The sequence below is a fragment of the Camelina sativa genome, chromosome 5 (genome assembly GCF_030686135.1).
Source record: "Camelina sativa cultivar CO46 ecotype springtype chromosome 5, ASM3068613v1".
In the NCBI taxonomy this organism is placed as follows: domain Eukaryota; kingdom Viridiplantae; phylum Streptophyta; class Magnoliopsida; order Brassicales; family Brassicaceae; genus Camelina; species Camelina sativa.
This window is the reverse complement of record NC_141884.1, coordinates 2,189,861-2,213,987: the sequence shown is the minus strand read 5'-3', so window position 1 is coordinate 2,213,987 and position 24,127 is coordinate 2,189,861. Positions and strand designations below refer to the sequence as shown.

Genomic DNA, 24,127 nt, shown 5'->3' with positions numbered 1-24,127 from the left:
GAGAAATTCTCAAAATATGATTTTAATTGTTTCATAATTGACTGTTTTAATCCAATGTGATTATTAATTGTAAATAGATTTTGAGTCTTGATTTATTTGTTATCCCTCCAAATATCAGAAATTTTCATATAGTTTATTCACCGGTAGGAGTTAAATATTTTGAGGTTAAACTTTTTGGTTATTGAATCCTACTCGTAGTCATTTTTTTTTACCATTTACATACAATATACATATCTGGTTTGATATAAACGAAAGCCAACAAAAGAGTTTAAAAAAACAAAAACAAAAATCTATAAATAGAATATTTGTGGATTTTAAATGATCAAAATAGAAATGTCGGCAACGAAAAAAATCGTGTTCACCTGCAACTCAGTCCACAGATCTAGTAGATTTGACAAATCTAGAAAGGACCGTTACTGTCGTAAAGATTTCTTTTATTTTCTTTCCTTTTTATTGGTTCCGAATGTAATATTGTTTATGATATTATAAATAAAATTCCATAAATTTTAATAATAACTCAATAGCACTCGTTGATCAGAAAACAAAAAACCTAGAGCTTCAAATTTTTATCTTTTTATCTTTTTTTTTTTAGCTTGTAGCTTTGGAAAGTTCAGCCGGCTATGATTATTAGGGCCAGCTCCATATTTTTATAGGGTAAAAACATTAAAAAAAAAAAAATTTCATACATTTCTACAATTCTGTCACTATTTTCTTGACTTAACAAGAATACGAAAAGATAAGTGAGAATCGTTAGGCTCATTTACATATAACCAGACGCGGTTCTAAGCTACTGTTGGAGGAACCATATTATACGGCCTAGATTGTAGACAAGCAGGATTTTTATTTTATTTTTGTATTAAAGTAAATGAAACGTATATTGGCGATCGACTATAAAATTAAAGATAGGGTTGCCTACAAGATTATTTTATAGCCAAGACGTTCTGGTCCAACCTACTCGAAGATTTTTAGTGATGACAAGCTAGCGACAATTATCATCGTGATAATGTGCTCTCTCTCAACGACAAAGATATATAGCACATACCACAAGGTCCACAAAAACGGTTGATCATCAGTACCTACACCTACACATACATTATCAACTCCAAAGTGAAAGAGGGAGAGAGACAATGGCCATGACAACGAAGTTAGTTTCTACTTTTGCTATTTTTTTCTTCCTCGTTTTGGTGATCAATAAACTCAGTAGTATTCTCGCATATTTATTTAACTTTATGATTCATAGGATCCATAGTGTATTTCTTGCTGTCATATATGTACATCAATATTTGCTTAAGTATCTATATTTGTGCAGAAATGCCTAAGACAAAAGCACATGATGAGGAGTGCCTGAAACAATACGTCGATGCGCCTCCAAACTATTGTACGGCTAGGATATATCCGTCATTGTGTTATTATACGTAATGAAATAATCAAAGGTAAGTGGTCCAAATAATTATGTAACAATGAATAATTAAAAGAAAAATAAGAAACGCTAGACGTTTCACGTTTGCTTGTGAATTATCATTACAATATATTTCATAATGATGATAAGTGGAAATATGTCGATCTCCTTAAAATCGATCTCGCACAAGCTAGATCAAGCTGTGTCACGAATATTTCCATTTATTTTCCTTTCTTTCAGCCTTGGATACGCAAACCAAGTTGCAAAAATCGCTTTCTTTCTTTTTGTTTTCTACTTATGATGCTTGTACCAGATTGGCTTCAGCTGTATACCATGAATAAAATGGGGTTAGATGTGATTTCGGTTTCCGTAATTCTGATTGTTACGGAATTACGGGTGAATAAGAGATCTTTTACTTAAAAAAAAAACTAGATAACTTATATATATAGGAGATTAATAAAAAAAATGCTCACGAAAGAACTAAAACTAATACTATTAAGCGGCCGATTAATTTTGTTTGCGAAGTTATTTAGTAAACGACCTATTAGGTTATGTGCAACCAAGCTGGTCTCAATAGAAATTTCTTGGACCGCAAGGTGCTGGTTTTGGTTTACTCTGCGTGGCTTATGCTCTTATATGATCATCAGTCTTTATGTTTTTCAACCTTTGACTTGGACTTTGCTCGTACTGTTGATTTATTGGACATGGGAGCGACATAGAGAGACCTAGGATGAACTCTTGTAATACTCTCTGTCATGTCTCTTATAGGCTAGCGACCCTTTTGACAAAAGAACTGAAAGAATGTTGGTTGGTCGCATGTATGTAGAACCAGTCGGGTCAAAAACCAAGCACCAGTTCCATCATGATCCAAATCAGAAGAAAAGATGGCATCCTCTCGAGTGTCATTAACTTCAAGCATTATGTTTTGGCATGTACTCTACATATTAATATATTCCTCATTTTAAAATAAACTACAATTCTAATCATCATCATCGTCATCATCATCATCATCATCATTCACTCTCTTTTAGATCCTCCATATAAGCATCACCAAAGTCTGATTAAGCTCATATAAGCATCCCATGACCTCCAACACCAAAGTCCGGTCGAGCTCAATAGCTCATACACCTCCAACCAACTACAAAAGAAAATGTTGTGAAGACCAACGTGTAAGAACTGCCGACGTAAAGTTTTTTTTATGTCGGTTTCTTAGAGAGGGTTTCGAATTTGTTATGTGTTGTATCGAAGATTAACATACTCCTTAAGGACACAAAGGAGAAACTAGTTTTTTAGCAGTACACGTTGTGGCCGCAAACGCAAAAGCTGCTACTCTGTATTAAAATCTCGTATGTGTCATGGTTTGTGTAATAACCATAAAGGTTATGGTCCACTAATCAATGATATAACACTTCACGTTTCACAAAAAATATTATTTTGATACTTTTTTTTGTTACAAAAAGAATTTTATTTTATGTTTTCAATCAATTTTTAAAATTAAATATTTATTTTAGTTTCTATTATTTGAGTTTATTATGTAGAAAAAGAAAACATTTTAGTGTATTTATAGAAAGTAAAACATAAATTTAAATAATTTTTTTAATTTGTGTGTATTATATCAAAATAATATTTTTTTGAAAGAGCGATTAGTAAATAAGTGAAATATAAAACAAAGAACCGTATGACCTTGTGTTAAGTAATTATATATATACTTCGGCATCCTTCAACTAATTAAGCATATTGTTCTTTTTTTTTTTTTGGTTCAAAGTTTATAATATTGGAGGTGCTTGAACACAATATTTTTATAAAAATAATATATATATATATATATATTATACGGTCCAGATTGTATAATTAAACAGAATACTTTTAGATTTGGTATTAAAGTAAATTACATGTATATTGGTGATCGGTGATCGACTCTAAAAGATAGGGTTGCGTACCATAATTTTTTTTTTATATCCACGAGGTTCTGGTCCGGCCTAGTAGATTTTTAGTGATGACAAACTAACGACGTTTATCCTCGTAATAAATGTTTTGTCTCAATGACAAGGATAAATAGTACGTATTATCAAAATTAATTTTTGGAAATCAAAAATTACAACTTAATTAAATTAAGATCCGAGTTTTATGAAAAAATTTGTTTAATATTAGATTTGTAACAGTAATTAATATATTTAATATCAGTTTCGATTTTGGAAAATTGGTTAATCATTTTAATATTTTAGTTTAAATTTTATAAATTAAATTTAAATACCAATGACAGTCTTGTAAATAAGTTTGAAATTGAGGATTTATTTCATAATTGTACTTGAAAAATGTATATATAGATGTTAGAAAATGAGATAATTCATAGTATAAGACAAAGGAAATAGATCATACGGCATTCGATTAATTGACGGCTAATCCAACGGTTAATAATAAACTCTAGTTGTCACGTGTGAAACAAACAAACAAACACAGTTTAATAGATTTTATTCTCTTCCGTAAGAGAAGAGAAAGAGAGAGAGATGGGTATATCCGGTTCAAAGCGAGTCAAGACGATACTATCCAACTCGCCAGAGTTCGACTCGGCTTGTGACTCAGCATACGAGGAGTCTCTATCTCTCGCACAGCATGCTTTCGCCGGAGTTCGTCCTTACCAGCTCCTCTCCGCCGGAGCTCACATCCACCGGAATCTTTCCTCTCTCCGGTTCCCTCTAACCACGAAGTGGGTCTCGTCTCCTCCGAGTCAATCCCAAGTCGACTCAGCTCTCCGTGTCACCATCTCTCGAGTTTCTGCGGCGGCGGAGGATGAAGACGATGAGATCCTCCTCCGATCAGAGGAGTTCAAGGAATGGGCTTTGGAGGTTTTCACTGAATCCGTTGTGGGAAACGCGAGGAAGACGATAGCGAGTCGGATACCATTAGGAATCATCGGAATCGCTGGGATCGGAGCGGTGACTCGGTCGAGTCAAAACATGATCGGAGCAACCATTGGTGTGTATGCGATCGGAGTTGCTACTTCGGTTTTTCTCAGCCTCTCTAATTAAAGAAAAAAGATTAGTACTTAAGTCTGGTTTTAATAAAAGTTGGTGTAGATTTTTAACAATCATATAACATCATCCGTTTCATTAACCAAACAAAAAAGTATGATTATCATCGGTTTGCTAGTAATTTGTAAATACCTTTTCACTGTTTTAATCCAGTCCACATGTAAACAGACAATAATGTTATTACTAGTAATTGTAATTTGTAAAATATATTGAACCTTATTAAACGAGAGTCAGACAATAATAGAGGTAGAAAACAAATATAAATATCTGAATTTTTTCGTTTGAAAGAAAGAAATAATGGAGCTACCACGTGAAAAACGTCTTTTACTGCAAATCCAGAAATACTAGATTTTATTACAAATCTAGAAAGGACCGTCGCTGACACTGTCATAGACATTTTTTTTTTTCCTTGTTTGGCTCCGAGTGTTATTCGTACTTATCTAGTTAGTATACATAATTTTAGAGAATTTGTTAAAAATGCCTCTTTTGATATATCCCTTTTCAAAAATACCCTCTTTTTTGGCTATTTTTATTTTTGCCCTCTTTTAATTTTTAATGACCATTTTACCCTTATATGAAAATTATTTTATTCAATAAAAAAAAAACAAAAATTTTTCCGCCAAAAAATTTCCGACATATTTTCCCGTCAAAAAATTTTCGAAAAAATTTTCCCGCCAAAAATTATTTTGACAAAAAAATTTGATAAAAAATTTCGACAAAAAAATTTTCCCGCCAAAAAAAATTTACAAGGTTTTTAAAAGGTTTTATAAGGTTTCTACCTTATAAAAGCCTTATAAACACCTTATAAACATCTTGTAAAGGCTTTTACAAGATTTTTTAAAGAGTTTTAAAAGGTTTTTTAAACAACTTGTAAACGTTTTTACAAAATTTTTAAAATGTTTTTAAAAGGTTTTAAAAGGTTTTTAAAAGGTTTTCAAATGGTTTTTAAAAAAAATTTAAAAGGTTTTTAAACACCTTGTAAACGCTTTTACAACGTTTTTAAAAACCTTATAAAAGTTTTTGTAAGATTTTTAAAAGTGTTTTAAAAGGTTTTTAAACACCTTGTAAATGCTTTTCCTGTGGGAAGGTTGTTAAAGGGTGGGGACCAGGGTTCGAGGAACGCTTGGTACACCAATAACCTACTGTGGATTTGGATGAATAGTTCCATTTGCCCAGTGAAGGGTTAGGATCGATGCCCTGCAGGGCCAGCTTGGGGTCCGTTGGAGCGGCTAGCACCTTGGCGTTCCTCGAACCCTGGTCCCCACCCTTTAACAACCTTCCCACAGGACAAGCTGTCACCAATTGATCTGCCGCTCAATTATTAAAAGCATTTACAAGGTGCTTAAAAACCTTTTAAAAGCATTTACAAGTTTTTTAAAAGCATTTACAAGGTTTTTAAAAGCGTTTACAATGTATTTAAAAACCTTTTAAAAACATTGTAAACGCTTTTAAAATTTTAAAAGCGTTTACAATGTTTTTAAAAGGTATAAATTTCAATATTTTTGGCGGGAAAAATTTTTGATTTTGGTGGGAAATTTTTTTTTTGGCGGGAAAGAATTTTTTTTTCGGGAAAAATTTTCAGTTTTGGCGGGAAAAAAAATTTTTGGCGGGAAATTTTTTTGGCGGGAAAATATTTTCGATTTTGATGACTGTACATTCTTGCTGTCACTCAAAAAAGGGTAATTTGGTCATTTTGTATATAAAGAGGGGTAGTTTTAAAAATGGTTAACATGAAGGGGTATTTTTAAAAAGATGTATGGAAAAAGGGGCATTTTTGAGAATGCCCCATAATTTTACAAAAAAGAAGAAAAAAAACAAAAAAAAGTTTAACTTAAGCATGTATATATTGGGTGTTTTTTTTGAAAGAAATGGCACTGGATTAAGCTTCTGTAATTTTTTACATGCAACTAAGTAATACTTAGATTAGATATAATATAAGTGGTTACTTTTTTTTAACAATCGGTAGGATTATTTGCATGCATGGCAGTTCGAAGCCAAGTGTTAGAGGAGCTTGAGCAAGTGGCTCATGGAGGAAAACAGTTTTTAAGCTTTAATTTGTAGTAATAAGTTAATAACAGTCCTGGTTGGGTCTACTACAAAAATAATGCATAAGGCCATAGTGATGACAGGTAAATGACTTGTGGTCACGAGGCTCCACACAACAACCGATAAAAAATAAATACGACGACAATAAGTGCTGCTGAGCATGAGTCCATTTACATACGCATCAAATTCAAAGTGAAACAGAGAGAATAGAGACTAATCAGAGAGAAGATGGGCATGGCAACGAAGTGATCAGTTTCTACATTCGCCATCTACTCTGTTTGTCTCTGGTAAATTATTGTAACTTACTACTCACATATTTGTTGAAATTTGGGGGTTCATACGATCCAATCCATTAAAGTATTTCTAAGCTCCGTGATCGCAGCAACTTTTCATTATATGTGCTGAAATTTATCTGAGCAGAAATAGCTGAGATAGGAGCTCAGGATGGTAGCCAGTGTCTAAAAGAATACAGCGGTGCGCCTTTAAGCTATTGTACGGCTAGGATTTATCCGTCGCTGTGTTATCATAATTCATAAGTGCCGTTCGGTAAAGAGCGCGAAAGGTGGAAAATGCAATGGTCTTAAATGTTTCTGCGATTTCTGCAGCGGCACACCTTCTGTCTGCGATCAGTTTCTAAGCAATGTTTCAATCTTGCATGTCATGCATGTGTAATGGTTTGTGTAATAATGAAGGTAAATGGTCCAACAAAAAGTGTAATGATGATAAGTAAAATCCAAATAAAGAAACGTTAGACTTTAGTTACTAGAAGACATGAAGTTATATATACGTGAGAGAGACTCCGGTTTCTGTAAATCTGATTGTCACTCACGAAATGAACAAGAGATCTTTGAAATACTAGATGACTGATAAACGTTTTAATTATTAATAATAATTATAATAATAGGTCTGAAATCTAAATGGTAACACATATACTGAAATGGTTGAAGAATTGGAAGATAACCAAAAATGTTACAACATTTGATAATCAGAGAAATTGAGGAAAAATTTGAGGAACTCGAAGAATTAGTGTAATCGATGAAATTAGAATATGTGTATATTTTTACAAAATTCACTGTGGATTTTTCAAAAATAATTAGGTTTTAAAAGTTTTCTTTTTCTTTTGTCGGATGTCAGCTTTTTATATGTGTACAGTATTAGGTGTTTTGTCGTGTTGTACATAGGATAATGGGGTCCTTTTCATAAAAAGTCACGTAATAATCTTATTTAAACATATAAACACAAAAATAACATAACACTATTTAATAAATTTTCTTTAAAAATGACAATTTTAATAAGATTCGTTGTTTTCTTTGTCAAAACTTTGCTAGTCCCCAAATTCACCCAGAGTAGGTCTCCTAGAAATATATATACAGTATGTCAAACCGATTTAAACCGGAACAAAACCTATATATTCCGGTTAATTTGAAGAGTATGGTGATGACTAATGGCAGCTGTTGACTCGTGGTTCTCGTGGTAATTAGTTTATAAATAGCACCACATCAATTGTTGAGCATCAGTACCTTTACACATAATAATTAACCCGAAATTAAAAAGAGAGACAAAGAGAGAGAATGGTCATGGCAACGAAGTTAGTTTCTACTCTCGCCATCTTTTTCGTCCTCGTTCTGGTGATCTCTGGTAAACTAACAAAACTTCGGTATTCTCGCATGTTTGTTTTTAACTTTATGATTCATAGGATCCATACATATATATATTTCTCGAAGTCATATATGTGAATCTTCATTTGCTTAACTATATGTGTAATCTATATATATTATTTGTGCAGAAATGCCAGGGACAGAAGCTCATGCTGAAGAGTGCCTGAAAGAATACGGTGGTGATGTTGGTTTCCAATTCTGTGCGCCTCGGATATTTCCGTCGTTCTGTGTTTCAAGGTGCCAAGCAGACAAGGGTGCTAAAGGTGGTAAATGCACCTGGGGAAGTGACGGTGTTAAATGCTTATGCGACTTCTGCGGCGAAGAACTTACCGAACAGTTTATAAGACAAGTTTGAATCTTGCAAATGTCATGGTTTGCATAATAATCCAAGAAATAATGTAACGATGAATAATAATATAAAGCAACGACTTTGCTTTTTGGGTTATATCGGCTTCCGTAATTTTGATTGTTACATGTGAACAAGAGATCTTTTAATTTTAAAATTAGTAATTTATATGAGATTCTTTTTTAAACTCACGAAATATAAATATTTTTGTCGGCCACAAAAACTCACGAAATATCTAAATCTTATAAATATTGGTCATAAATCGTAATCTTCCGAAGGATTATAATTTATATATGTTTAATGAATCATATACGACAAGAAAAACATCATATGGCGTCCGATTAATTTTAAGACTAATAGTAGTTAACTTCTGTTGAGTCATGTGACGTACTGACGTGTGAACAACTTCACAACAGTAATCGTCGGAATCGCTAGGATCGGACGCGGTCAAAACACGATCGGAGCAGCGTTTGGAGTTGCTACTCAGATTTTTTTTTCTCAGCCTCCTAATTAAAAAACGATTACTTTTGTTTTTCTCTTTTTTATTGAACTGATGAACTATGTTGTAATCTTATCTTTTAACTCTTAAAACTCTATGGCCTAACAAATCAGCCATGTTTCTTTCATTTTATGTATTTTCAATAGAATACTTTTTATTACAAATACATTACATGTATGTTAGTGATCTACTATAGAAGATATTATTGCATGCCTACAAGTTATTTTTATCCAAGAGGTTCTGGTCCAGCCTACTAGAGATTTTTAGTGATGACAAGCTAACGACAAATTATCCACCTGACGTGATAAATGCTCCGTCTCAACAACAAAGATAAATAGCGCGCAACAAGGGTTGAGCACAATACCTACATTTACACACATCATTAACTCCAAAGTAAAAGAGAGAAAGAGAGAATGGCCATGGCAACGAAGTTAGTTTCTTCTTTCGCCATCTTTTTCATCCTTGTTCTTGTTATTTCTGGTAAACTAACAAACTCCATGATATTTTCACAGTTTTTTTATTTTGTTGTTTTATAGGATTCATTATTCATATTGTCTTTCTTGCGGTCATATACGTAAATTTTTTCATTTGCTTAAGTATTATATGTGTATATAATATATTTGTGTAGGAATGCCGAAGACAGAAGCGCGAGATGATGACGACTGCGTGAAAGAATACACCGATTCGCCTCCAATCTATTGTATGGCTAGGATTTATCCGTCATTATGTTACTATAGATGTATTTCGGACAAGGGCGCGAAAGGTGGGAAATGCGATGCTGATCTTAAATGCTTCTGCAACTTCTGCAGCGACAAACCTTCCTACCAGTTTCTAAGCAATGTTTGAATCTTGCATGTGTAATGAAAGACTCAAAGGGAATTAAGTGGTCCAAGAAATAATGTAACGATAAATAATTAAAATAAAATAAGAAAACGCTAGACGTTTCGCGTTTGCTTGTGTTATTATTACTAATAAATGTCTAAATGATGATAAGTGGATGTGGATCTCCTTAAAACCGATCTCGCACAAGTTATAGATCAAGCATGTGTCAAGAAGATTTCCATCTAGTCTTCCTCTCTTTCAGCCTTCGATACGCAAACCAAGTTGAAAAAATCGCTTTCTTTCTAAGAGCATCTTTAACGGTAGATCAGTTGTAGTGATTTTAAAAAAACTAAAATAATTAAATAATAGTCTATACTTAAGAACACAAATTCAACAGTTCTTGTATAAGAACAATTTTCAATTACTTAAGAACAGTTATACCCACTATTCAACATTTTTATTATTTTAAAATCCTTAAGAACACAACATGTGTTATAGCAATAAAGATGACCTTAGTGTTTTTCTACTTATTACGATGCAATTTCATATGCTTATGGTGAAGATTGGCTTCAGAGTTTTATGTTGATGCTGTAAACCCAAAGGAATAAAATGAGGTTAGATCCAACTTCGGTTTCCTCACGGATGAAGAAGAAAAAAAAAACAAATAATTGATATAAGAGATTAAAAAAAAAATATGTACTCACGCAAGAACGTACCTAAAACTAATATTGTCATAAATCATAATCTTCTACGAAGTTATAATTTAAATATTAATTAAAAATGTGTCAAAACCTTTAAAAAAATGTATTTTGAACTTTTAAGTTCGAAAAAACTATTGATTAGTTTTTGCCATTTACAATGTACTATCTTCAAAATAAATAAATAAACAAAGTAGAGAAAATCGATTATTTGATAAATAAACGAGAGGCAATAATCGAGTTAAAAGTTACAAAAATCGAATCTTTTGGTTTTAAAAAAATAATACAGTAATAATGGAGCATCAAAAGAACCACGTGTGAGATAACAAAACAAATTAAATAAATAAAAGGACCACGTGAAAAGTAAAAACGACGTCTTTAGGATTTGCCATATCTACTAGAGGGGACCATCAATGTTTAAGACTCTCAGTTATTTGTTTTTTTTCTTTCCTTTTTGGCTTCGAATATTTTGTTTAAATTCAAATAAAGCATTCAGGCAAAGGAACAATGAAGTCTATATCTCTCCATCTTCCTTTTTCCTGTATGATAACGTTCATTCATATGCATGAATTGTCTGGCATAATATGTTCTTCGTTCATATGTGTTAGGTATAATAAAGTCTATTGACAATGCATTGCTAAAAAAGAAGTAACTTCTGTTTTATAGTAATCATGCATATGAGCATATCACGACTTATCAGGAATATGAAAAGATAAGTGACAATCGGTAGGATGCATTTACATATAGCAGATTAGCACACCCGGTTTAAATTAGCTAGTGTTGGAGGAGCTTGAACACAAAGCACACAATAGTTTTATACACAAAAAATTAATGTATATTATACGGCCCAAAATTGTAGAAAAACATTATCTTTTTAAAAATTTGTATTGAAGTAAATAATATGTATATTGGTGATTACTATAAAAGATATCGCCTACAAGATTATTATTTTTTTTTTAATTCAACCTAGAGGTTCTGGTTCACTCTATACTAGATGTTTAGTGATGACGGAGCTAACAACATTTATCACGATGATAAATGTTATGCCTCAACGGCAAAGATAAATAGCCCCACAAGGCCACAACAAGTGTTAAGCATCTGTACCTATATCTACAAATACATTATATCAACTCCAAAGTGAAACAAAGAGATTAGAGACTAGAAAGAGAGAGAGAGAAGACAAGCAAGGAAACGAAGTCAGTTTCTACCTTGGCCATATTTGTCATCCTCTTTTTGGTCATCTCTGGTAATTAAGTGGTAAATTACCTACTAACTCCGTATTTCTCACATATTTGTTAAAATTTTTGATTCATACGATCCATAGACTATTTCTCTTGGTGATCACAGAAAGTTTCATGATATGTGACTTTTATTTGCTTAAATCTATTTATGCATGTATATACACGAGCAGAAATATCCGAGATAAAAGCGCGGGATAGCAAGTGCCTGAAAGAATACGTCGATGCGCCTGCAAGTTATTGTATGCTTCTTATTTATCCGTCAATGTGTTATCATAAATGTCGTTCGGACAATGGCGCGAAAGGTGGGAGATGCGTTGATCTTAAATGCTTCTGCGATTTCTGCAGCAATAAACCTTTCGATCAGTTTCTAAGCAGTGTTTGAATCTTGCATGTGTAATGAAATAATCAAAGGTAAGTGATCCAAGAAATAATGTAACAATAATTAATTGATATAAAAATAAGAAACGCTAGACGTTTCACGTACGTTTGCTTGTGTTATTATTTTTGGTTTAATGCTTCTGTTATTATTACTACTAAACTAATGTCTAAATGATGGTAAGTGGATGTCGATCTCGCACAAGCTTAGATCTAGCTGTGTCAAGAAGATTTCCATCTAGCTTGTGCGTATGAAGCTATTTTAGCTTGGCAAACCGAGTTGCAAAAATCGCTTTATTTCTTTTTGTTTTCTACGTATAATGCAATTTCATATGCTAATGTGCCAAATTGGCTTCAGCTTTATGTTGAAGCTGTAAACCCCACAGGAGTAAAATGTGGTTAGATATGATTTTAATTGATTCATGCATGCATGACTAAACCGTGTCTGTTTAGTCCAGTCACTATATCCGAAGAGAATAAAGTGTCTAATTTCTGAAAATGGACGGATACAATTATTGATTGTAAATACTAAATAGATATTGAGTGTTTGATTTTTTTTTGCTCTTTATTCCTCCAGATATCAGGTATTTTCATGTAATTTACTGACCGGTGAGAGTTATGTATTTTGAACTTGTAAAGGTTCGACAAAACTAGTGATAATTTATTTTTTGTCATTTACTTATCTACTGTATAGGTATATCCTATCTGATAAATAAGTAAAATAACTAGAAAAAACTCGAGTGTTTTTGCACGAGAGATAATAATCGAGCTAAAAAGTCCAAAAATCGAATCTTTTGGTTAAAAGAAAGAAATAATGGAACTTCAAAATCACCACGTGAAAGACATCTTTAAAGTTCTAGATTTGTCAAATCTAGAAGGGACCTCAGATATATATATATATATATATTTTTTTCTTTTTGGCTTCGAATATCATTTGTTTAATACTACTATATTTAATATATACAAATCATTTGACATCATTATAAAACACAAATGACCATACATTCTTCGTCAAAGTAGCAATATAAGCATTAAGGCAAAAGAAGAATGAAGTCTGTTTCCATATTCCTTGTTCTGTTCGTCTTCTTTGTCGTCGTTTTTGGTAAGTACTTGTGACTTAATCTTATATAGTTACTAGTTACTACATTACTACATATATATACAAGATGATCACTATATGCAGAGGCAGCAGAGAAGATAGAAGCCGGTGACAAGTTCAAATGCGTGGTTGAATACGGCGGAGACGTGGGTCCCACGTTCTGTAACCCTAAATTCTTCCCGACGCTGTGCCGTCAAAACTGCCGGAGCTTCAAAGGTGCGAAAGGTGGTAAATGCGTGAAGCAACCCAAACACAAACCTATCAAATGCTTTTGCGATTACTGCAAAGACGACTAAACTTTACGAGAAACGCATCAAACCGCCCCCTTCTCGCCGTATAGACGTTTGTAATTCCATATATATATATTTATAAATATATCCTTGAAATAAGGTCCCAACATTGTCATGCATGTATTGAGTATTGTCGGCATATATAATATGTTATCCTTTCATATGTGTTAGGTATAATAATTAATAAATTATAACAATGCCCCCTGTTATAGTAATCATGCATATCAAGACTTATCAGAAATATGAGAAGAGAAGTGACAATCTGTAGGATAATTTACGTATAGCAGACTAGAAGACCCGGTTCTAAGCTAGTGTTGGAGGAGCTGAGCTTGAACACAAGGCCCTCAATATTTTTACAAAAAGTTAATGTATAATATTATACGGCCGGGATTGTAGAAAAACATTATCTTTTTATATTTTGTATTGAAATAAATAACATGTATATTGGTTATCTACTATAAAAGATATTGGCTACAAGATTTTTTTTTTATATATACAACCCTAGAGGTTGTGGACATTGTGGTCCGGCCTAGTAGATATTTAGTTATGACGGATAACGACAATAATCCTCGTGATAGATGTTATGCCTCAACGAGAAAGATAAATAACACCACAGCAACAAGGGTTGAGCCCTGCATTTACACATATATACATTATCGCTCCAAAGTGAAAGAGAGAGAAGAAGATGAGCATGGCAACGAAGTCATCAGTTTCTACCTTGGCCATATTTGTCATCCTCTTTTTGGTCATCTCTGGTAAATTAACTAACTCCGTATTTCTCACATACATGTTAAAATTTGTGATTCATACGATCCATAGAGTATTTCTCTTGGTGATCACAGAAAGTTTCTATATTATATATGTGGCTTTTATTTGCTTAAATTTATATATGAGCAGAAATATCTGAGATACAAGCGCGAGATGATGACGAGTGCCTGAAAGAATACATCGGTGCGCCTCCAGGCTATTGTCTGGCTTATATTTATCCGTCATTGTGTTATCATAAATGCCAATTGGAGAAGGGCGCTAAAGGTGGGAAATGCAATTATGATAATCTTAAATGCTTCTGCGACTTCTGCAGCGACAAACCTCACAATCAGTTTCTAAGCAATGTTTGAATCTTGAAATGTGTAATGGTTTGTGTAATAATCAAAGGTAAGTGTGGTTCAAGAAGTAATGTAACAAATGAATAACTAAAATAAAAATAAGAAACGCTAGACGTTTCACGTTTGCTTGTGTTATTATTACAAATTAATGTCTAAATGATGATAAGTGGATGTCCATCTCCTATTATTCTCCTTAAGATCAATCTCGCACAAGCTAGATCAAGCTGTGTCAAGAAGATTTCGCACAAGTTTTATCGTAATCATGCATCCTGTACAGTAAATAAATAGCAACATAAGTTCGGGTGATGAACTGAAGAAACTGAAGTTTCTATAATTAATGTAATATTCATCAATGGAAAGAAGTACAATAAGATAATATCATACATAGAAAATCTTGTAACTGTGTATTGAACTTTGCACTTAAAAAAAAAGAGTTTCATTCTTCGTCTGACTCAAGGCCTGGTATGTACTCTAAGCTCACATCAAATACCACTGGACTGTTTGGTGCAACTCTCGGCCTCCCTGGAGCTGAGGTTAGACCCTTTGGAAAGGCCAACTTTTATAATGAAACATTTTACAGGATGAAAATATGCAGAAAAGTTAGAAGCTCTGTTACATTAATTGATTATTATGTTATAGTCTTGATGAGTATTGCTTACAGGCCCAGGAATGTAGAGTCTGCGTTTGCCTCCAGCTTTCATGCTCAAGATTCCTTCATCAAGTCCCTTGATCACCTGTTCAAAAGTATCGGAAACTACCTTTGTAGCTAAAAGCTAAATCCTTTATTCTGATCTCTATGAACTTAAGCTAATGTAGATCCAAAAATTACCTGACCAGACCCAACTCGAAAGAGATACGGTAGACCTTTCTCCAGGGAACTGCAGTTGAGTGAATGTGACCATTTGGCAGTAGATACATTCAGCTAATATGATTCCAAGATCAAAAACCAATCCATTAAAGAAGATCAAAATGTTCTGTTTTTTTGAATGGATTGAGAAAGATCACCTGTCAAAAATTTGCCCTGATGGAACCATAGCCACATAATTAGCAGCAACCTACAAACAACATTTTGAAACGTTTTACAAATCTAACTATCTGATCACAACAGTTTTTACAATGGTTTTGAATCATTCCTTTTACCTGAAAACCAACCGGAGGAGTCGGGCCTCTACCGACTTTGATATCTTTATACTGCAATCCTGATTCTGTGGTTACCATTGGAACCTTCACTCGTATAAAACAGAACAGAAACCCTCATCAGTGTCAAAAAAGGTTTCTACAGAAAGGCCCAAAAAGGTGTTTTTGTGTGATCTCACCATACATTTTCAAGCTCTTTCTCACATTCAGCTTCACAGAGTCTTGGTTTATCTTCAGGAGGCAAACCAGCTGCATAAGCCGCAAGTGAGCTCATTGATAATCCTCCTGACACACCGAGTACTAACAGCATTGCATCTCTATGAGTAGATAGACTATTGAATCTACAGCTATGCTCTCTTGTTTCTGAAGAGATGATTCGAAGCTCATACTTGACTCTTGTAGCTACTATATATCTCGATGTATTTGGATTCTTCTTTACAGAGAGACCATCTCTAGATGCTGAAACTAGATTACATAACTAAGAATGTCAGATTCTCAAGAACCCAATTAGAACATGCGAGTAAAAGAATTGTACAATTCTAATTGCAAAGACACGAATGAATGAAGCCGGTTTAATCTGAACTAAACCGCCCTGATTAAGGGATTCAACAAAGGTGAGATTTTTATCTTCTCTGAGATTTTAAAACCCAGAATCCAAAGTGGATAAGAACATAGGAAAAATCTAAACTTTGTGGAAGAAATCAATCAAGATTGATCAGAAGCTTAGGAGGGTCTTACCTAGAGGTAGCAGGAGAGACGGAGAAGAAGCTGCCATTTTAATTTTCAGTTTTAAGCTCGAGAAATTTTTACGATTTGGCAATTTGGACAGAGGAAGCTTATTAGTGGATAACGAAATCTCTGGTTTTTGGTTTGTGCCTACGGTTCTTGCTGACTTGTCTTTTCCATTTTTTTTTCCTTTTTAATTTCGATAAAACGTCAAGGAGTGGGTCTTTTCCATTTTTTTTTTTTCCTTTCTTTAAGTTCGATAGAGATATAGAAACATAAAACATCAAGGAGTTGGTCATCTAAAAGTTGAAGTGGCAAGTAGTTTGTTTTTTCCTACATCATGCAAAACGCTTTCGTCTAAACTTCTTCGGGCGGTTGAATTAGAAACGCATATATGATTAAAGAAATATCCAAACTAGGATAAGATTATATAGTTCCAATTATATATGTTGACGTAACCAAACATATATATTAACTACATTTATTAGAAAAAAAAATGAAATGGTGATTGCATGCAAATAGATGGAAAGATTAACTTAGAGGGATCCTTAACAGAAACAATGGCATTGTCCTCCATGAGGAAGAGGTTTGCAATAACCACCTTTGCCATTATCGCAACCATTAAGACACCAAGTGTTGCATCTGTCATTATCTTGAGATGTCTTGCATGCTCCGAATTTTGGATGTGAATTGCAGCACAACGAACCACTTTCCGTAGAAATCGACCCTTCAACATCTATAAATTAAAAGCTATCTAGATCAGATCATATAAGCGTATAAGTAATACCTAAGTATATATACATTTGCTAAGTATACGTTAATTCACGCTCGACCTTGATCAAAAACTTGAAAACATTACCAAAGAGTTGTCATGAAAAATCTTAAAAGTTTAGCCAAAAACTAACCAATGGAGAAAAGGAGAACAAGTAGCAAAGCGAAAGACACGAATTTCATGGTTGTGGCCATCTTCTTGAATCTTGATCTTCTTTCTCGTTGTATAATAGTGAACTTAAGTTTGTTTTTCTCAATGTTTTCGTGAAATGGCTATGTTCTCGATCTATTTATATTTGATTTCGCCTTGTTTATGATTCCATGCATAAATGAAAATTTTACGTTATGATTTAAATAAGATAATCAACGTTACTAGATTTTAACCCGCGGTACACCATATGCATATAAACAATAAAATCTCGATATTCAATTTGCAGTTACAGAATTACATTCAAATAAACGATTTAACCAAAATGCACAACTTTTTGTAATTTTTTTTTTTTCAGAAATACTAGTGCCCCTAATCCAAATATAGGTTAAAGGACAAACGCAAGAGCAAAACCACGGAAACAAAATGTTTAATTAAGAAACTAATTTTAGGGCAAGATGTTAAAGAGAAAAAGACGTTTGGCGTAAATAATTCTGTTTCTGATACAAGATTCTGTTTCAAAGCCAATTGTACGTGTGTTGGCTTTGAAAGCTTAATTACATTGTGTCAACCTTTGTTCTAGATCCGTCGTGCTTATACATAAACGGAAATCGTTTATCGATATTATTACAACATTATTAGCTAGTGTACTATTATGATACTTTTTCTTATATATGCATGTGATCTCTTATTCTTATATCGCCAACATTGGCTATTTCCGATGGATAGAGAAAGACAACTCTAACAAGTGAGGTTATCTCCAGGTTGGACTCCAAGCTTAGCACAATAGTCTTGGAAATACTTAACCCTATTGGCGGCTTTCTCTGTAGAATCTCCTCCGGCACATTCCCTACTATTCACAGCCCTGATAGTCGCGCCAAAGCCCGATTTAAAACTCGTGCGAACATTAGTAGTCCAGAACCAGAAAGCGGTCTTGAAGGCAAGAACTGGATCTTGAGCCACTTTCTCTGGTGAAGCCAATATGTTCTCTTGCAAGTCTCTTCCACAGGCACCGTAGTTGTAGTTCCAAGAGAGCTGGATCGCACCACGACCATAGTAACCCTTTCCTGGTGCACATGGGAACTCTTGTTTCTCTAAGTCGCAGTATTCTCCTTTTGCGGCCTTGGCTGGTCCATCGATTTCCTCAATGTAGCACAAGGCTATATAACAAGATATAATCAAATGGTCAGAAAAACGAATTTATAGTGATGGACATATACTAATTACTGGTATTATTATTTAATATGCTGAAATTGAATATTGTCAAATTTAACCAACAAAGTCGTAACAAAACTAATAAAACCTTAATTATATTGTAACGTAACTATCTTTATTAATTCAAAATTATTTGAGCAAATTACTTACACGCTGTTTCTTGGGCGACGTGAGCGAAGAACGCAGCGATTTCACGTTTGGAGATGGAAGCACCGAAGCTAGGATACGAATTAGCTGCTGCGATGAAGGTGTCGCGGCTGTAGAATCCTTTACCTGCACAATCACCTCTTGGGTTTGTTATAGAGTTGAAGAACTCAGGCGTCACCGTTCCTTCAAGTGAAACAGCAGGATCTCCACCACCGCTCCGACAAGGTCCTGCCTGGCAGCCATCGCCGCAGAATTCGTCGGTCGTGCCACAGTAACCATATTGGCTGCAACATAAGCCAGACGCGCAGCCACAGTTCTGAGCCGTGACCGGTTTGGAAACGGTTAGGATCAGGAAAAAGAGAGTTGTGAGAAAAAGGGCAAATCGGCCATTTCGTGATGTGGTTTTAGCGTGATTGGCCATTGTTGTTCTCTGTGTGTCTGTGAGTGAGGCAGAGAGAGATGTACATTAGCTTCGTGTTTTATAGATGAAAAACTGTAGACGATGATGGATCCGTGAAGCATACGTTTTTGTGGTACGAAACAAGTATCTTGTAATTTCTACGTCAACGTCAACGCTAACGCCACGTATACTTACGTTGGGAATTTCCATACTAACATCGAAATTTACTTTTAAATTTATCTTGTAATTCGTCGTTAAATCAAAAAATACTTTTCTTATTGTACGTAGAACTGTGATGTACACATTTAGTCTAAACTCTTTAAGTAAAGTTACGAGAGATAGCATGACATAGGTGACAAAAGTATATGTAAATTGGTTTTCGTGTGTCTAAAAACGCTTGAAACTGATTTTGATTAAAAATATTTGCCTAGTTTAAAAAAAAAAAAAGTATGGTTTTGCAATATTAGATGACAATTTGAATCGGTAGAAGGTTGTTGTCAATTGGTTTTACTAATCCCATGTTGTGTGATAACACAAATTAAGATTTGACCATAGACGTGAAATTTTGTTTGTTTTTGGACAAAAGACGTGTGAAAATTTTGTGAATAACAGAAAAAGTCATAAATTGCTGGCAAATATTTTTTGTTGAATAAGTCTTGCAAAAATAATAATCCCATGACACTGGATACATCATACATAAAGGATTTAATGCATTAAGACTAGTCTATGATGTTGATCTTCTCTTTTAATAGTAAGACTTTCTTCTTTTGTTCCAACCATTTAAAATTATTTTCAAAGACTTTGTACACTAGAAGTCTAGAACTACTTGTGAAAGGTTACTGTATAAATCTTTTATTAATACTATCTATTTTTATTTACGTCCCCCATTCCTGCCTTGCTTCCCCCACCGGCACTGAGACTTGCATATGTTTGAATTCAGTCAGAGCAGACAGCTTAATTGATATCTTTGATTGAGACAAGTACCCACCATCTAACAATGATGAAAATAAGACGAGAATTTTCCTTTCACTTCTTTCTTACAAGATAGTTATATTCGTGAAAGTTACTAACAAAAGAGAAACGGTAGTTAAAATTGTTAACACTAAATAAAGTTTATTTTTTAAACCTTAATTAAGTCCATGGCAGGGAGATTTGCTTTGCTTTTCCTCCTTGGTTCACATTTCTTGCTCTCGGCCGGTACGTTTCCATACCTGAACTCATGTCTTATTTCATCTCTATTTGTTAACACTTTTCTTATATGTATATAGTGATGTCGTCGAGGAACTTTACGATAGAGAACAAATGCGATTCCACTATATGGCCTGCATCCTACTCTTACAAGGGATCGCTCGAAACAAATGGTTTCCGTCTGGAGAAGGGACAGACGCGTACCATCAAAGCGACGTCGTCATGGGTAGGTCAAATCTGGGGTAGAACGCTCTGCTCGACGAACTCATCAGGGAGCTTCTCATGTGTCACCGGAGACTGTGGCACCGGGGAGATCGAGTGCAACAAGACCGTCGTTGAAACGTATAATTCAGCAACTTCGGCAACTTTGGCCGAGTTTAACCTCGCCGCGACTCCTGACGATGGTGATAACTATTACGACGTCAGCGTCATCTATGGTTACAACCTTCCTTTGCGTGTAACCCCTGAGAATAAAAAGTGTGAACGCATTAAATGCGTTGTTGACGTGAACGAGACGTGTCCGTCTGAGCTGAGGATGAACAATGAATCAAACAATCCATATGCGTGTAGGACCTCATGTCAGCAAAATCAGTTGCCGGAGCTTTGTTGTGTCGGACTCTACGTCGACGATAAAGATGTCAAAGCACCGGAAAACTGCAACCGGACTATCTACTCGAAGACTTTCAACCACGCGTGCCCAGACGCTTATAGCTACGCCTACGACAATAAGTACTTCACATGTCCAGGCTCCTCCAACTTTGTCATCACGTTTTGCCCGTCTAGCACAACAAAATCAGGTTAGTTCCCGCCCACTCGCCTCTAATTTTAAAGAATTTATATTCATTCTCTCATTATTTACGTTAGTGGGTAGGCGGCCAAACATCAGACCACTAGACATCCGACCTCTCGTTATAAAAATATTTTAAGTCATGATGCTTCAATGCACCATAGGACATATATCTTAGTAATTTAAGTTTGTATTTTATACCGTCGATCAGTTACATCTGTCTATACACCAGACCTGTTTTTTGGACCCATATAGTCACTATGTGAATTCTATAATGGATTAATTAATATGTTGGCAAAACTAAAGCAAATGAGTTTGCTACTTCTATTGAGGATATGTAATTAAGAATTAAGTTACCTGTTGGAGAAGCAACAACACCAGCTAAAGGCCTCATACAAAAAGGGAATCTTTTAAGAAAACTCGAGCAGGAACAAAACGTTACTTTATTCTGTTTTTTCTTTTTTTTTCTTTTCGACCTACGGCAATATACATAATTTTACTTTTCAATTAATCTAAATCTTTGTTTGATACATTTGCAGGAATATCTCCTTGGAAGTTAAAACTCATAGTTGGTACACTTCAACCGTGTGACATTACTCACAACTGTCTTACTCATTAATTTGTCATTTATATAACACCTAACTATTGTGGCTTGTTCTCTTGTAGGATTTTCATCAGGTTTGGCTATGATCATCATTATTGCTATTGTGGTAAAGGTGAGAGCAAGTAATATGAGAAAGAGTGATCAGAATAGGAAGAACATGGAAGCATTTGTAATGTTAAAACAATTTAGCTATTCCCAAGTCAAGAAGATGACAAAATCATTTGCGAATATTCTTGGGAAAGGTGGATTTGGGACTGTATATAAAGGGAAGTTACCCGATGGCAGCCGAGAAATTGCAGTGAAGATCTTGAATGAAACAAAGGGGAATGGGGAAGAGTTCATCAATGAAGTAGCTAGCATGAGTAGGACATCTCATGTTAATATTGTTCCTCTGCTTGGATTCTGCTATGAAGGGAACAAGAAAGCTATAATATATGAGTTCATGCCAAACGGATCTCTCGACAAGTTCATATCCGAGAAGATGTCGGAGAAGATGGAATGGGAAACGTTGTACAACATTGCGGTAGGTGTGTCTCGTGGCCTAGAATACTTGCATAACCGTTGTGTATCGAGGATTGTACATTTTGATATAAAACCGCAAAACATTCTCATGGATGGAGAGTTTCGCCCCAAGATTTCGGATTTCGGTCTTGCTAAGCTAGGAAAAAATAATGAAAGCATCATGTCAATGCTGGACGCAAGAGGCACAGCAGGGTACATTGCTCCAGAAGTGTTTTCCAAGAACTTTGGAGGAGTTTCTCATAAATCAGATGTATATAGTTATGGAATGGTGGTTCTTGAGATGATTGGAGCACGAGAAAACAATCAAAACGCTGGATCCAACAACAGTTCAATGTATTTTCCAGATTGGCTTTACAAAGATCTTGATGAGAATGGAGAAATCATGAGTGTTTTCGCAGATGAGATAATAAAAGAAGAAGATAAGAAGATAGTAAAGAAAATGGTATTGGTTGGTTTGTGGTGTATTCAGACCAATCCACTTGATCGTCCACCAATGGACAAAGTCGTTGAAATGTTAGAGGGAAGTCTAGAAGCTCTTGAGATTCCACCTAAGCCTCTTTTATTTTCATCCGCAACAACAGTTGCAAAAACTGCTCATGAGAGTCAAGAGACTTCAAACTTCTCAGAACTAAGTCAAGATACAACACTACAGTACTATTTCGAAGAAGGTGTTCAAGATATTGCAGAAGAGAATCAAGATCTTCCTAAAACAAGGCCAGCAGAACACGAGTAATCTTCTAAGATCTTGGGATCTTCTTACCCTTTTGTTAACTAATTCCAATATTGAATTTTGTTGAAATTCATCTTCATATTTCTTTATGTGGAAATGAATAAAAATCCAAAAATTAATATTCAATGCATATAACAAGAGTCGATGTTTTGGATTCCAACATCCAAAAACGTTGATCAAAATCATAGACAATTATTAGGAAGTCCTTGTAATCTAAGCCAACAGGCGATGAAAACTGTTGAATAGGCAAGTTTCTTGGATATGTCCCGATGTCCGGTGTCGAAAATATAAATGTTACACATATATAGAATATAACACTATCAAAACTCCATGCGGTTTAATATAATTGTCCATGATGTGTCTGTGAAGAAAAGTCATTGTGGTTATTTTATGTCTGGTCAAAGTCAATACCACGTGTCCTATTCAACCATATAAAATTCAACAATATAGTAAATGCAAAACATAAACATATACATTTAACAAACAGTCCGTTAATTTGTAAGATATTTTGACATTCGTTTTCACTTTTCATGCAAGTCCGAAAGATACAAAAATGTTTGGTTTTGTTTTTATTTGATTTATAAAAACTGTTACTAAAATACTAAAACTGTAAGTTTGGGAAAAGTTCCTAAAAAAATCTTATAGGGGTCTTGATATGTATTTTTAGATATACCACAAACCCTTCCTAGATGTTTTGAAACTCTTTCTTATTATATATTTAAGATTATTCTTGCAACTCTATTTTTAGAAACTCTACTTTTTGTGGAATTTGAGGGGTTATTGGTTTAGGATTTAGAAAGAATTTTAATGACTTTAAAAGTTATGTAAAATATGTTGTTATTCAATCAAGACTTTTTAAAACTCTTTAAAAATTTGGTGTTATTGGTTGTGGATTTATAAAAAGTTATCTAAAATCTTGATAAATCTAGTGTTATTGGATTAAGAGTCTTATAAAGTCATGGAAAGTTTTATGTTATTCAATTAAAACAAAAGAATCTTGGATTGTTAATGAATTCAAATTTTGTGTTATTGGTTTAGGATTTTATATCATTTCCTTCATAACAAATGTCATGAAAACTCTTTCATGAAATAGAAAGATTTTGAAAAATTTTATGAAAGATTTTACAAGATTAGGAAACAC

The 24,127-nt window shown here is 34.1% G+C and overlaps 10 protein-coding genes and 2 long non-coding RNA genes across 20 annotated transcripts; 9 read left to right on the top strand and 3 right to left on the bottom strand.

The window, feature by feature from the left end:
- The first annotated feature begins 1,002 nt into the window (after positions 1-1,002).
- On the top strand, positions 1,003-2,385 carry LOC104784998 (uncharacterized). Of its 2 annotated transcripts, XR_015558160.1 has the most exons (3): positions 1,003-1,144; positions 1,310-1,433; positions 2,168-2,385. It is a non-coding gene; the product is annotated as an uncharacterized LOC104784998 (long non-coding RNA). The 2 variants fall into 2 exon arrangements; XR_767300.3 differs by lacking the exon at positions 2,168-2,385 and having other exon boundaries at positions 1,310-1,555.
- A 1,291-nt stretch (positions 2,386-3,676) lies between these two features.
- LOC104784997 (uncharacterized) lies at positions 3,677-4,655 on the top strand. Its single transcript, XM_010510108.3, has one exon. It carries the CDS (start codon positions 3,907-3,909, stop codon positions 4,426-4,428), a length of 522 nt encoding a protein of 173 aa, XP_010508410.1. The 5' UTR covers positions 3,677-3,906; the 3' UTR covers positions 4,429-4,655.
- A 1,852-nt stretch (positions 4,656-6,507) lies between these two features.
- LOC104784996 (uncharacterized) lies at positions 6,508-7,235 on the top strand. Its single transcript, XR_767299.3, has 2 exons — positions 6,508-6,764; positions 6,898-7,235. It is a non-coding gene; the product is annotated as an uncharacterized LOC104784996 (long non-coding RNA).
- Positions 7,236-7,819: 584 nt separating this feature from the next.
- On the top strand, positions 7,820-8,580 carry LOC104784995 (defensin-like protein 4). Its single transcript, XM_010510107.3, has 2 exons — positions 7,820-8,115; positions 8,264-8,580. Exons 1-2 carry the CDS (start codon positions 8,049-8,051, stop codon positions 8,488-8,490), a joined length of 294 nt encoding a protein of 97 aa, XP_010508409.1. The 5' UTR covers positions 7,820-8,048; the 3' UTR covers positions 8,491-8,580.
- Positions 8,581-9,302: 722 nt separating this feature from the next.
- On the top strand, positions 9,303-9,932 carry LOC104784994 (defensin-like protein 194). The gene is made up of 2 exons (XM_010510106.3): positions 9,303-9,460; positions 9,609-9,932. The coding sequence occupies exons 1-2, from the start codon at positions 9,394-9,396 to the stop codon at positions 9,824-9,826; spliced, it is 285 nt and encodes a 94-aa protein (XP_010508408.1). The 5' UTR covers positions 9,303-9,393; the 3' UTR covers positions 9,827-9,932.
- A 1,562-nt stretch (positions 9,933-11,494) lies between these two features.
- LOC104784993 (defensin-like protein 194) lies at positions 11,495-12,224 on the top strand. The gene is made up of 3 exons (XM_087452081.1): positions 11,495-11,554; positions 11,656-11,746; positions 11,912-12,224. Exons 1-3 carry the CDS (start codon positions 11,495-11,497, stop codon positions 12,121-12,123), a joined length of 363 nt encoding a protein of 120 aa, XP_087308207.1. The 3' UTR covers positions 12,124-12,224.
- Positions 11,912-13,702, top strand: LOC104782878 (defensin-like protein 197). The gene is made up of 3 exons (XM_087451827.1): positions 11,912-12,248; positions 12,811-13,218; positions 13,300-13,702. The coding sequence occupies exons 2-3, from the start codon at positions 13,164-13,166 to the stop codon at positions 13,509-13,511; spliced, it is 267 nt and encodes an 88-aa protein (XP_087307953.1). The 5' UTR covers positions 11,912-12,248; positions 12,811-13,163; the 3' UTR covers positions 13,512-13,702.
- Positions 13,703-13,990: 288 nt separating this feature from the next.
- Positions 13,991-14,756, top strand: LOC104784991 (defensin-like protein 194). Its single transcript, XM_010510102.3, has 2 exons — positions 13,991-14,260; positions 14,403-14,756. Exons 1-2 carry the CDS (start codon positions 14,191-14,193, stop codon positions 14,621-14,623), a joined length of 291 nt encoding a protein of 96 aa, XP_010508404.1. The 5' UTR covers positions 13,991-14,190; the 3' UTR covers positions 14,624-14,756.
- Positions 14,633-16,698, bottom strand: LOC104784992 (peptidyl-prolyl cis-trans isomerase FKBP16-3, chloroplastic). Of its 8 annotated transcripts, none has more exons than XR_015558158.1 (8): positions 16,487-16,698; positions 15,933-16,213; positions 15,752-15,835; positions 15,617-15,666; positions 15,441-15,533; positions 15,271-15,365; positions 14,996-15,167; positions 14,633-14,880 (listed from the first exon to the last, which is right to left on the bottom strand). XR_015558158.1 is itself a non-coding variant. In XM_010510103.3 (7 exons), the coding sequence occupies exons 1-7, from the start codon at positions 16,521-16,523 to the stop codon at positions 15,048-15,050; spliced, it is 696 nt and encodes a 231-aa protein (XP_010508405.2). In that variant the 5' UTR covers positions 16,524-16,698; the 3' UTR covers positions 14,923-15,047. The 8 variants fall into 8 exon arrangements, 2 of the variants coding, with proteins under 2 accessions (XP_010508405.2, XP_087307952.1); XR_015558157.1 differs by having other exon boundaries at positions 15,271-15,345; XR_015558155.1 differs by having other exon boundaries at positions 15,441-15,489.
- A 174-nt stretch (positions 16,699-16,872) lies between these two features.
- Positions 16,873-17,503, bottom strand: LOC109133024 (defensin-like protein 22). The gene is made up of 2 exons (XM_019245556.2): positions 17,380-17,503; positions 16,873-17,210 (listed from the first exon to the last, which is right to left on the bottom strand). The coding sequence occupies exons 1-2, from the start codon at positions 17,438-17,440 to the stop codon at positions 17,023-17,025; spliced, it is 249 nt and encodes an 82-aa protein (XP_019101101.1). The 5' UTR covers positions 17,441-17,503; the 3' UTR covers positions 16,873-17,022.
- A 351-nt stretch (positions 17,504-17,854) lies between these two features.
- On the bottom strand, positions 17,855-19,433 carry LOC104784990 (endochitinase CHI). The gene is made up of 2 exons (XM_010510101.3): positions 18,759-19,433; positions 17,855-18,553 (listed from the first exon to the last, which is right to left on the bottom strand). Exons 1-2 carry the CDS (start codon positions 19,174-19,176, stop codon positions 18,135-18,137), a joined length of 837 nt encoding a protein of 278 aa, XP_010508403.2. The 5' UTR covers positions 19,177-19,433; the 3' UTR covers positions 17,855-18,134.
- A 711-nt stretch (positions 19,434-20,144) lies between these two features.
- LOC104784988 (PR5-like receptor kinase) lies at positions 20,145-23,116 on the top strand. The gene is made up of 4 exons (XM_010510100.2): positions 20,145-20,352; positions 20,424-21,140; positions 21,670-21,702; positions 21,797-23,116. Exons 1-4 carry the CDS (start codon positions 20,295-20,297, stop codon positions 22,987-22,989), a joined length of 2,001 nt encoding a protein of 666 aa, XP_010508402.2. The 5' UTR covers positions 20,145-20,294; the 3' UTR covers positions 22,990-23,116.
- The last annotated feature ends 1,011 nt before the right edge of the window (positions 23,117-24,127 follow it).

Bases quoted from the DNA above. Each gene is read 5' to 3' on its own strand.
- LOC104784997 (XM_010510108.3), top strand. From the start codon at position 3,907: ATGGGTATATCCGGTTCAAAGCGAGTCAAGACGATACTATCCAACTCG.
- LOC104784995 (XM_010510107.3), top strand. From the start codon at position 8,049: ATGGTCATGGCAACGAAGTTAGTTTCTACTCTCGCCATCTTTTTCGTC. The intron at 8,116-8,263 runs GTAAACTAACAA...TTATTTGTGCAG, and splicing joins CCTCGTTCTGGTGATCTCTG to AAATGCCAGGGACAGAAGCT.
- LOC104784994 (XM_010510106.3), top strand. From the start codon at position 9,394: ATGGCCATGGCAACGAAGTTAGTTTCTTCTTTCGCCATCTTTTTCATC. The intron at 9,461-9,608 runs GTAAACTAACAA...ATATTTGTGTAG, and splicing joins CCTTGTTCTTGTTATTTCTG to GAATGCCGAAGACAGAAGCG.
- LOC104784993 (XM_087452081.1), top strand. From the start codon at position 11,495: ATGTTTAGTGATGACGGAGCTAACAACATTTATCACGATGATAAATGT. The intron at 11,555-11,655 runs GCAAAGATAAAT...CAAAGAGATTAG, and splicing joins ATAAATGTTATGCCTCAACG to AGACTAGAAAGAGAGAGAGA. The intron at 11,747-11,911 runs GTAATTAAGTGG...ATACACGAGCAG, and splicing joins CCTCTTTTTGGTCATCTCTG to AAATATCCGAGATAAAAGCG.
- LOC104782878 (XM_087451827.1), top strand. From the start codon at position 13,164: ATGAAGTCTGTTTCCATATTCCTTGTTCTGTTCGTCTTCTTTGTCGTC. The intron at 13,219-13,299 runs GTAAGTACTTGT...CACTATATGCAG, and splicing joins CTTCTTTGTCGTCGTTTTTG to AGGCAGCAGAGAAGATAGAA.
- LOC104784991 (XM_010510102.3), top strand. From the start codon at position 14,191: ATGAGCATGGCAACGAAGTCATCAGTTTCTACCTTGGCCATATTTGTC. The intron at 14,261-14,402 runs GTAAATTAACTA...ATATATGAGCAG, and splicing joins CCTCTTTTTGGTCATCTCTG to AAATATCTGAGATACAAGCG.
- LOC104784992 (XM_010510103.3), bottom strand. From the start codon at position 16,523: ATGGCAGCTTCTTCTCCGTCTCTCCTGCTACCTCTAG. The intron at 15,667-15,751 runs GTAAAAGGAATG...TGTTGTTTGTAG, and splicing joins CTCCTCCGGTTGGTTTTCAG to GTTGCTGCTAATTATGTGGC. The intron at 15,346-15,440 runs GTAATTTTTGGA...ACTTTTGAACAG, and splicing joins TTCGAGTTGGGTCTGGTCAG to GTGATCAAGGGACTTGATGA.
- LOC109133024 (XM_019245556.2), bottom strand. From the start codon at position 17,440: ATGGCCACAACCATGAAATTCGTGTCTTTCGCTTTGCTACTTGTTCTC. The intron at 17,211-17,379 runs GTTAGTTTTTGG...TTTAATTTATAG, and splicing joins TGTTCTCCTTTTCTCCATTG to ATGTTGAAGGGTCGATTTCT.
- LOC104784990 (XM_010510101.3), bottom strand. From the start codon at position 19,176: ATGGCCAATCACGCTAAAACCACATCACGAAATGGCCGATTTGCCCTT. The intron at 18,554-18,758 runs GTAAGTAATTTG...CTTGTTATATAG, and splicing joins CGTCGCCCAAGAAACAGCGT to CCTTGTGCTACATTGAGGAA.
- LOC104784988 (XM_010510100.2), top strand. From the start codon at position 20,295: ATGGCAGGGAGATTTGCTTTGCTTTTCCTCCTTGGTTCACATTTCTTG. The intron at 20,353-20,423 runs GTACGTTTCCAT...ATATGTATATAG, and splicing joins ACATTTCTTGCTCTCGGCCG to TGATGTCGTCGAGGAACTTT. The intron at 21,703-21,796 runs GTACACTTCAAC...GTTCTCTTGTAG, and splicing joins GAAGTTAAAACTCATAGTTG to GATTTTCATCAGGTTTGGCT.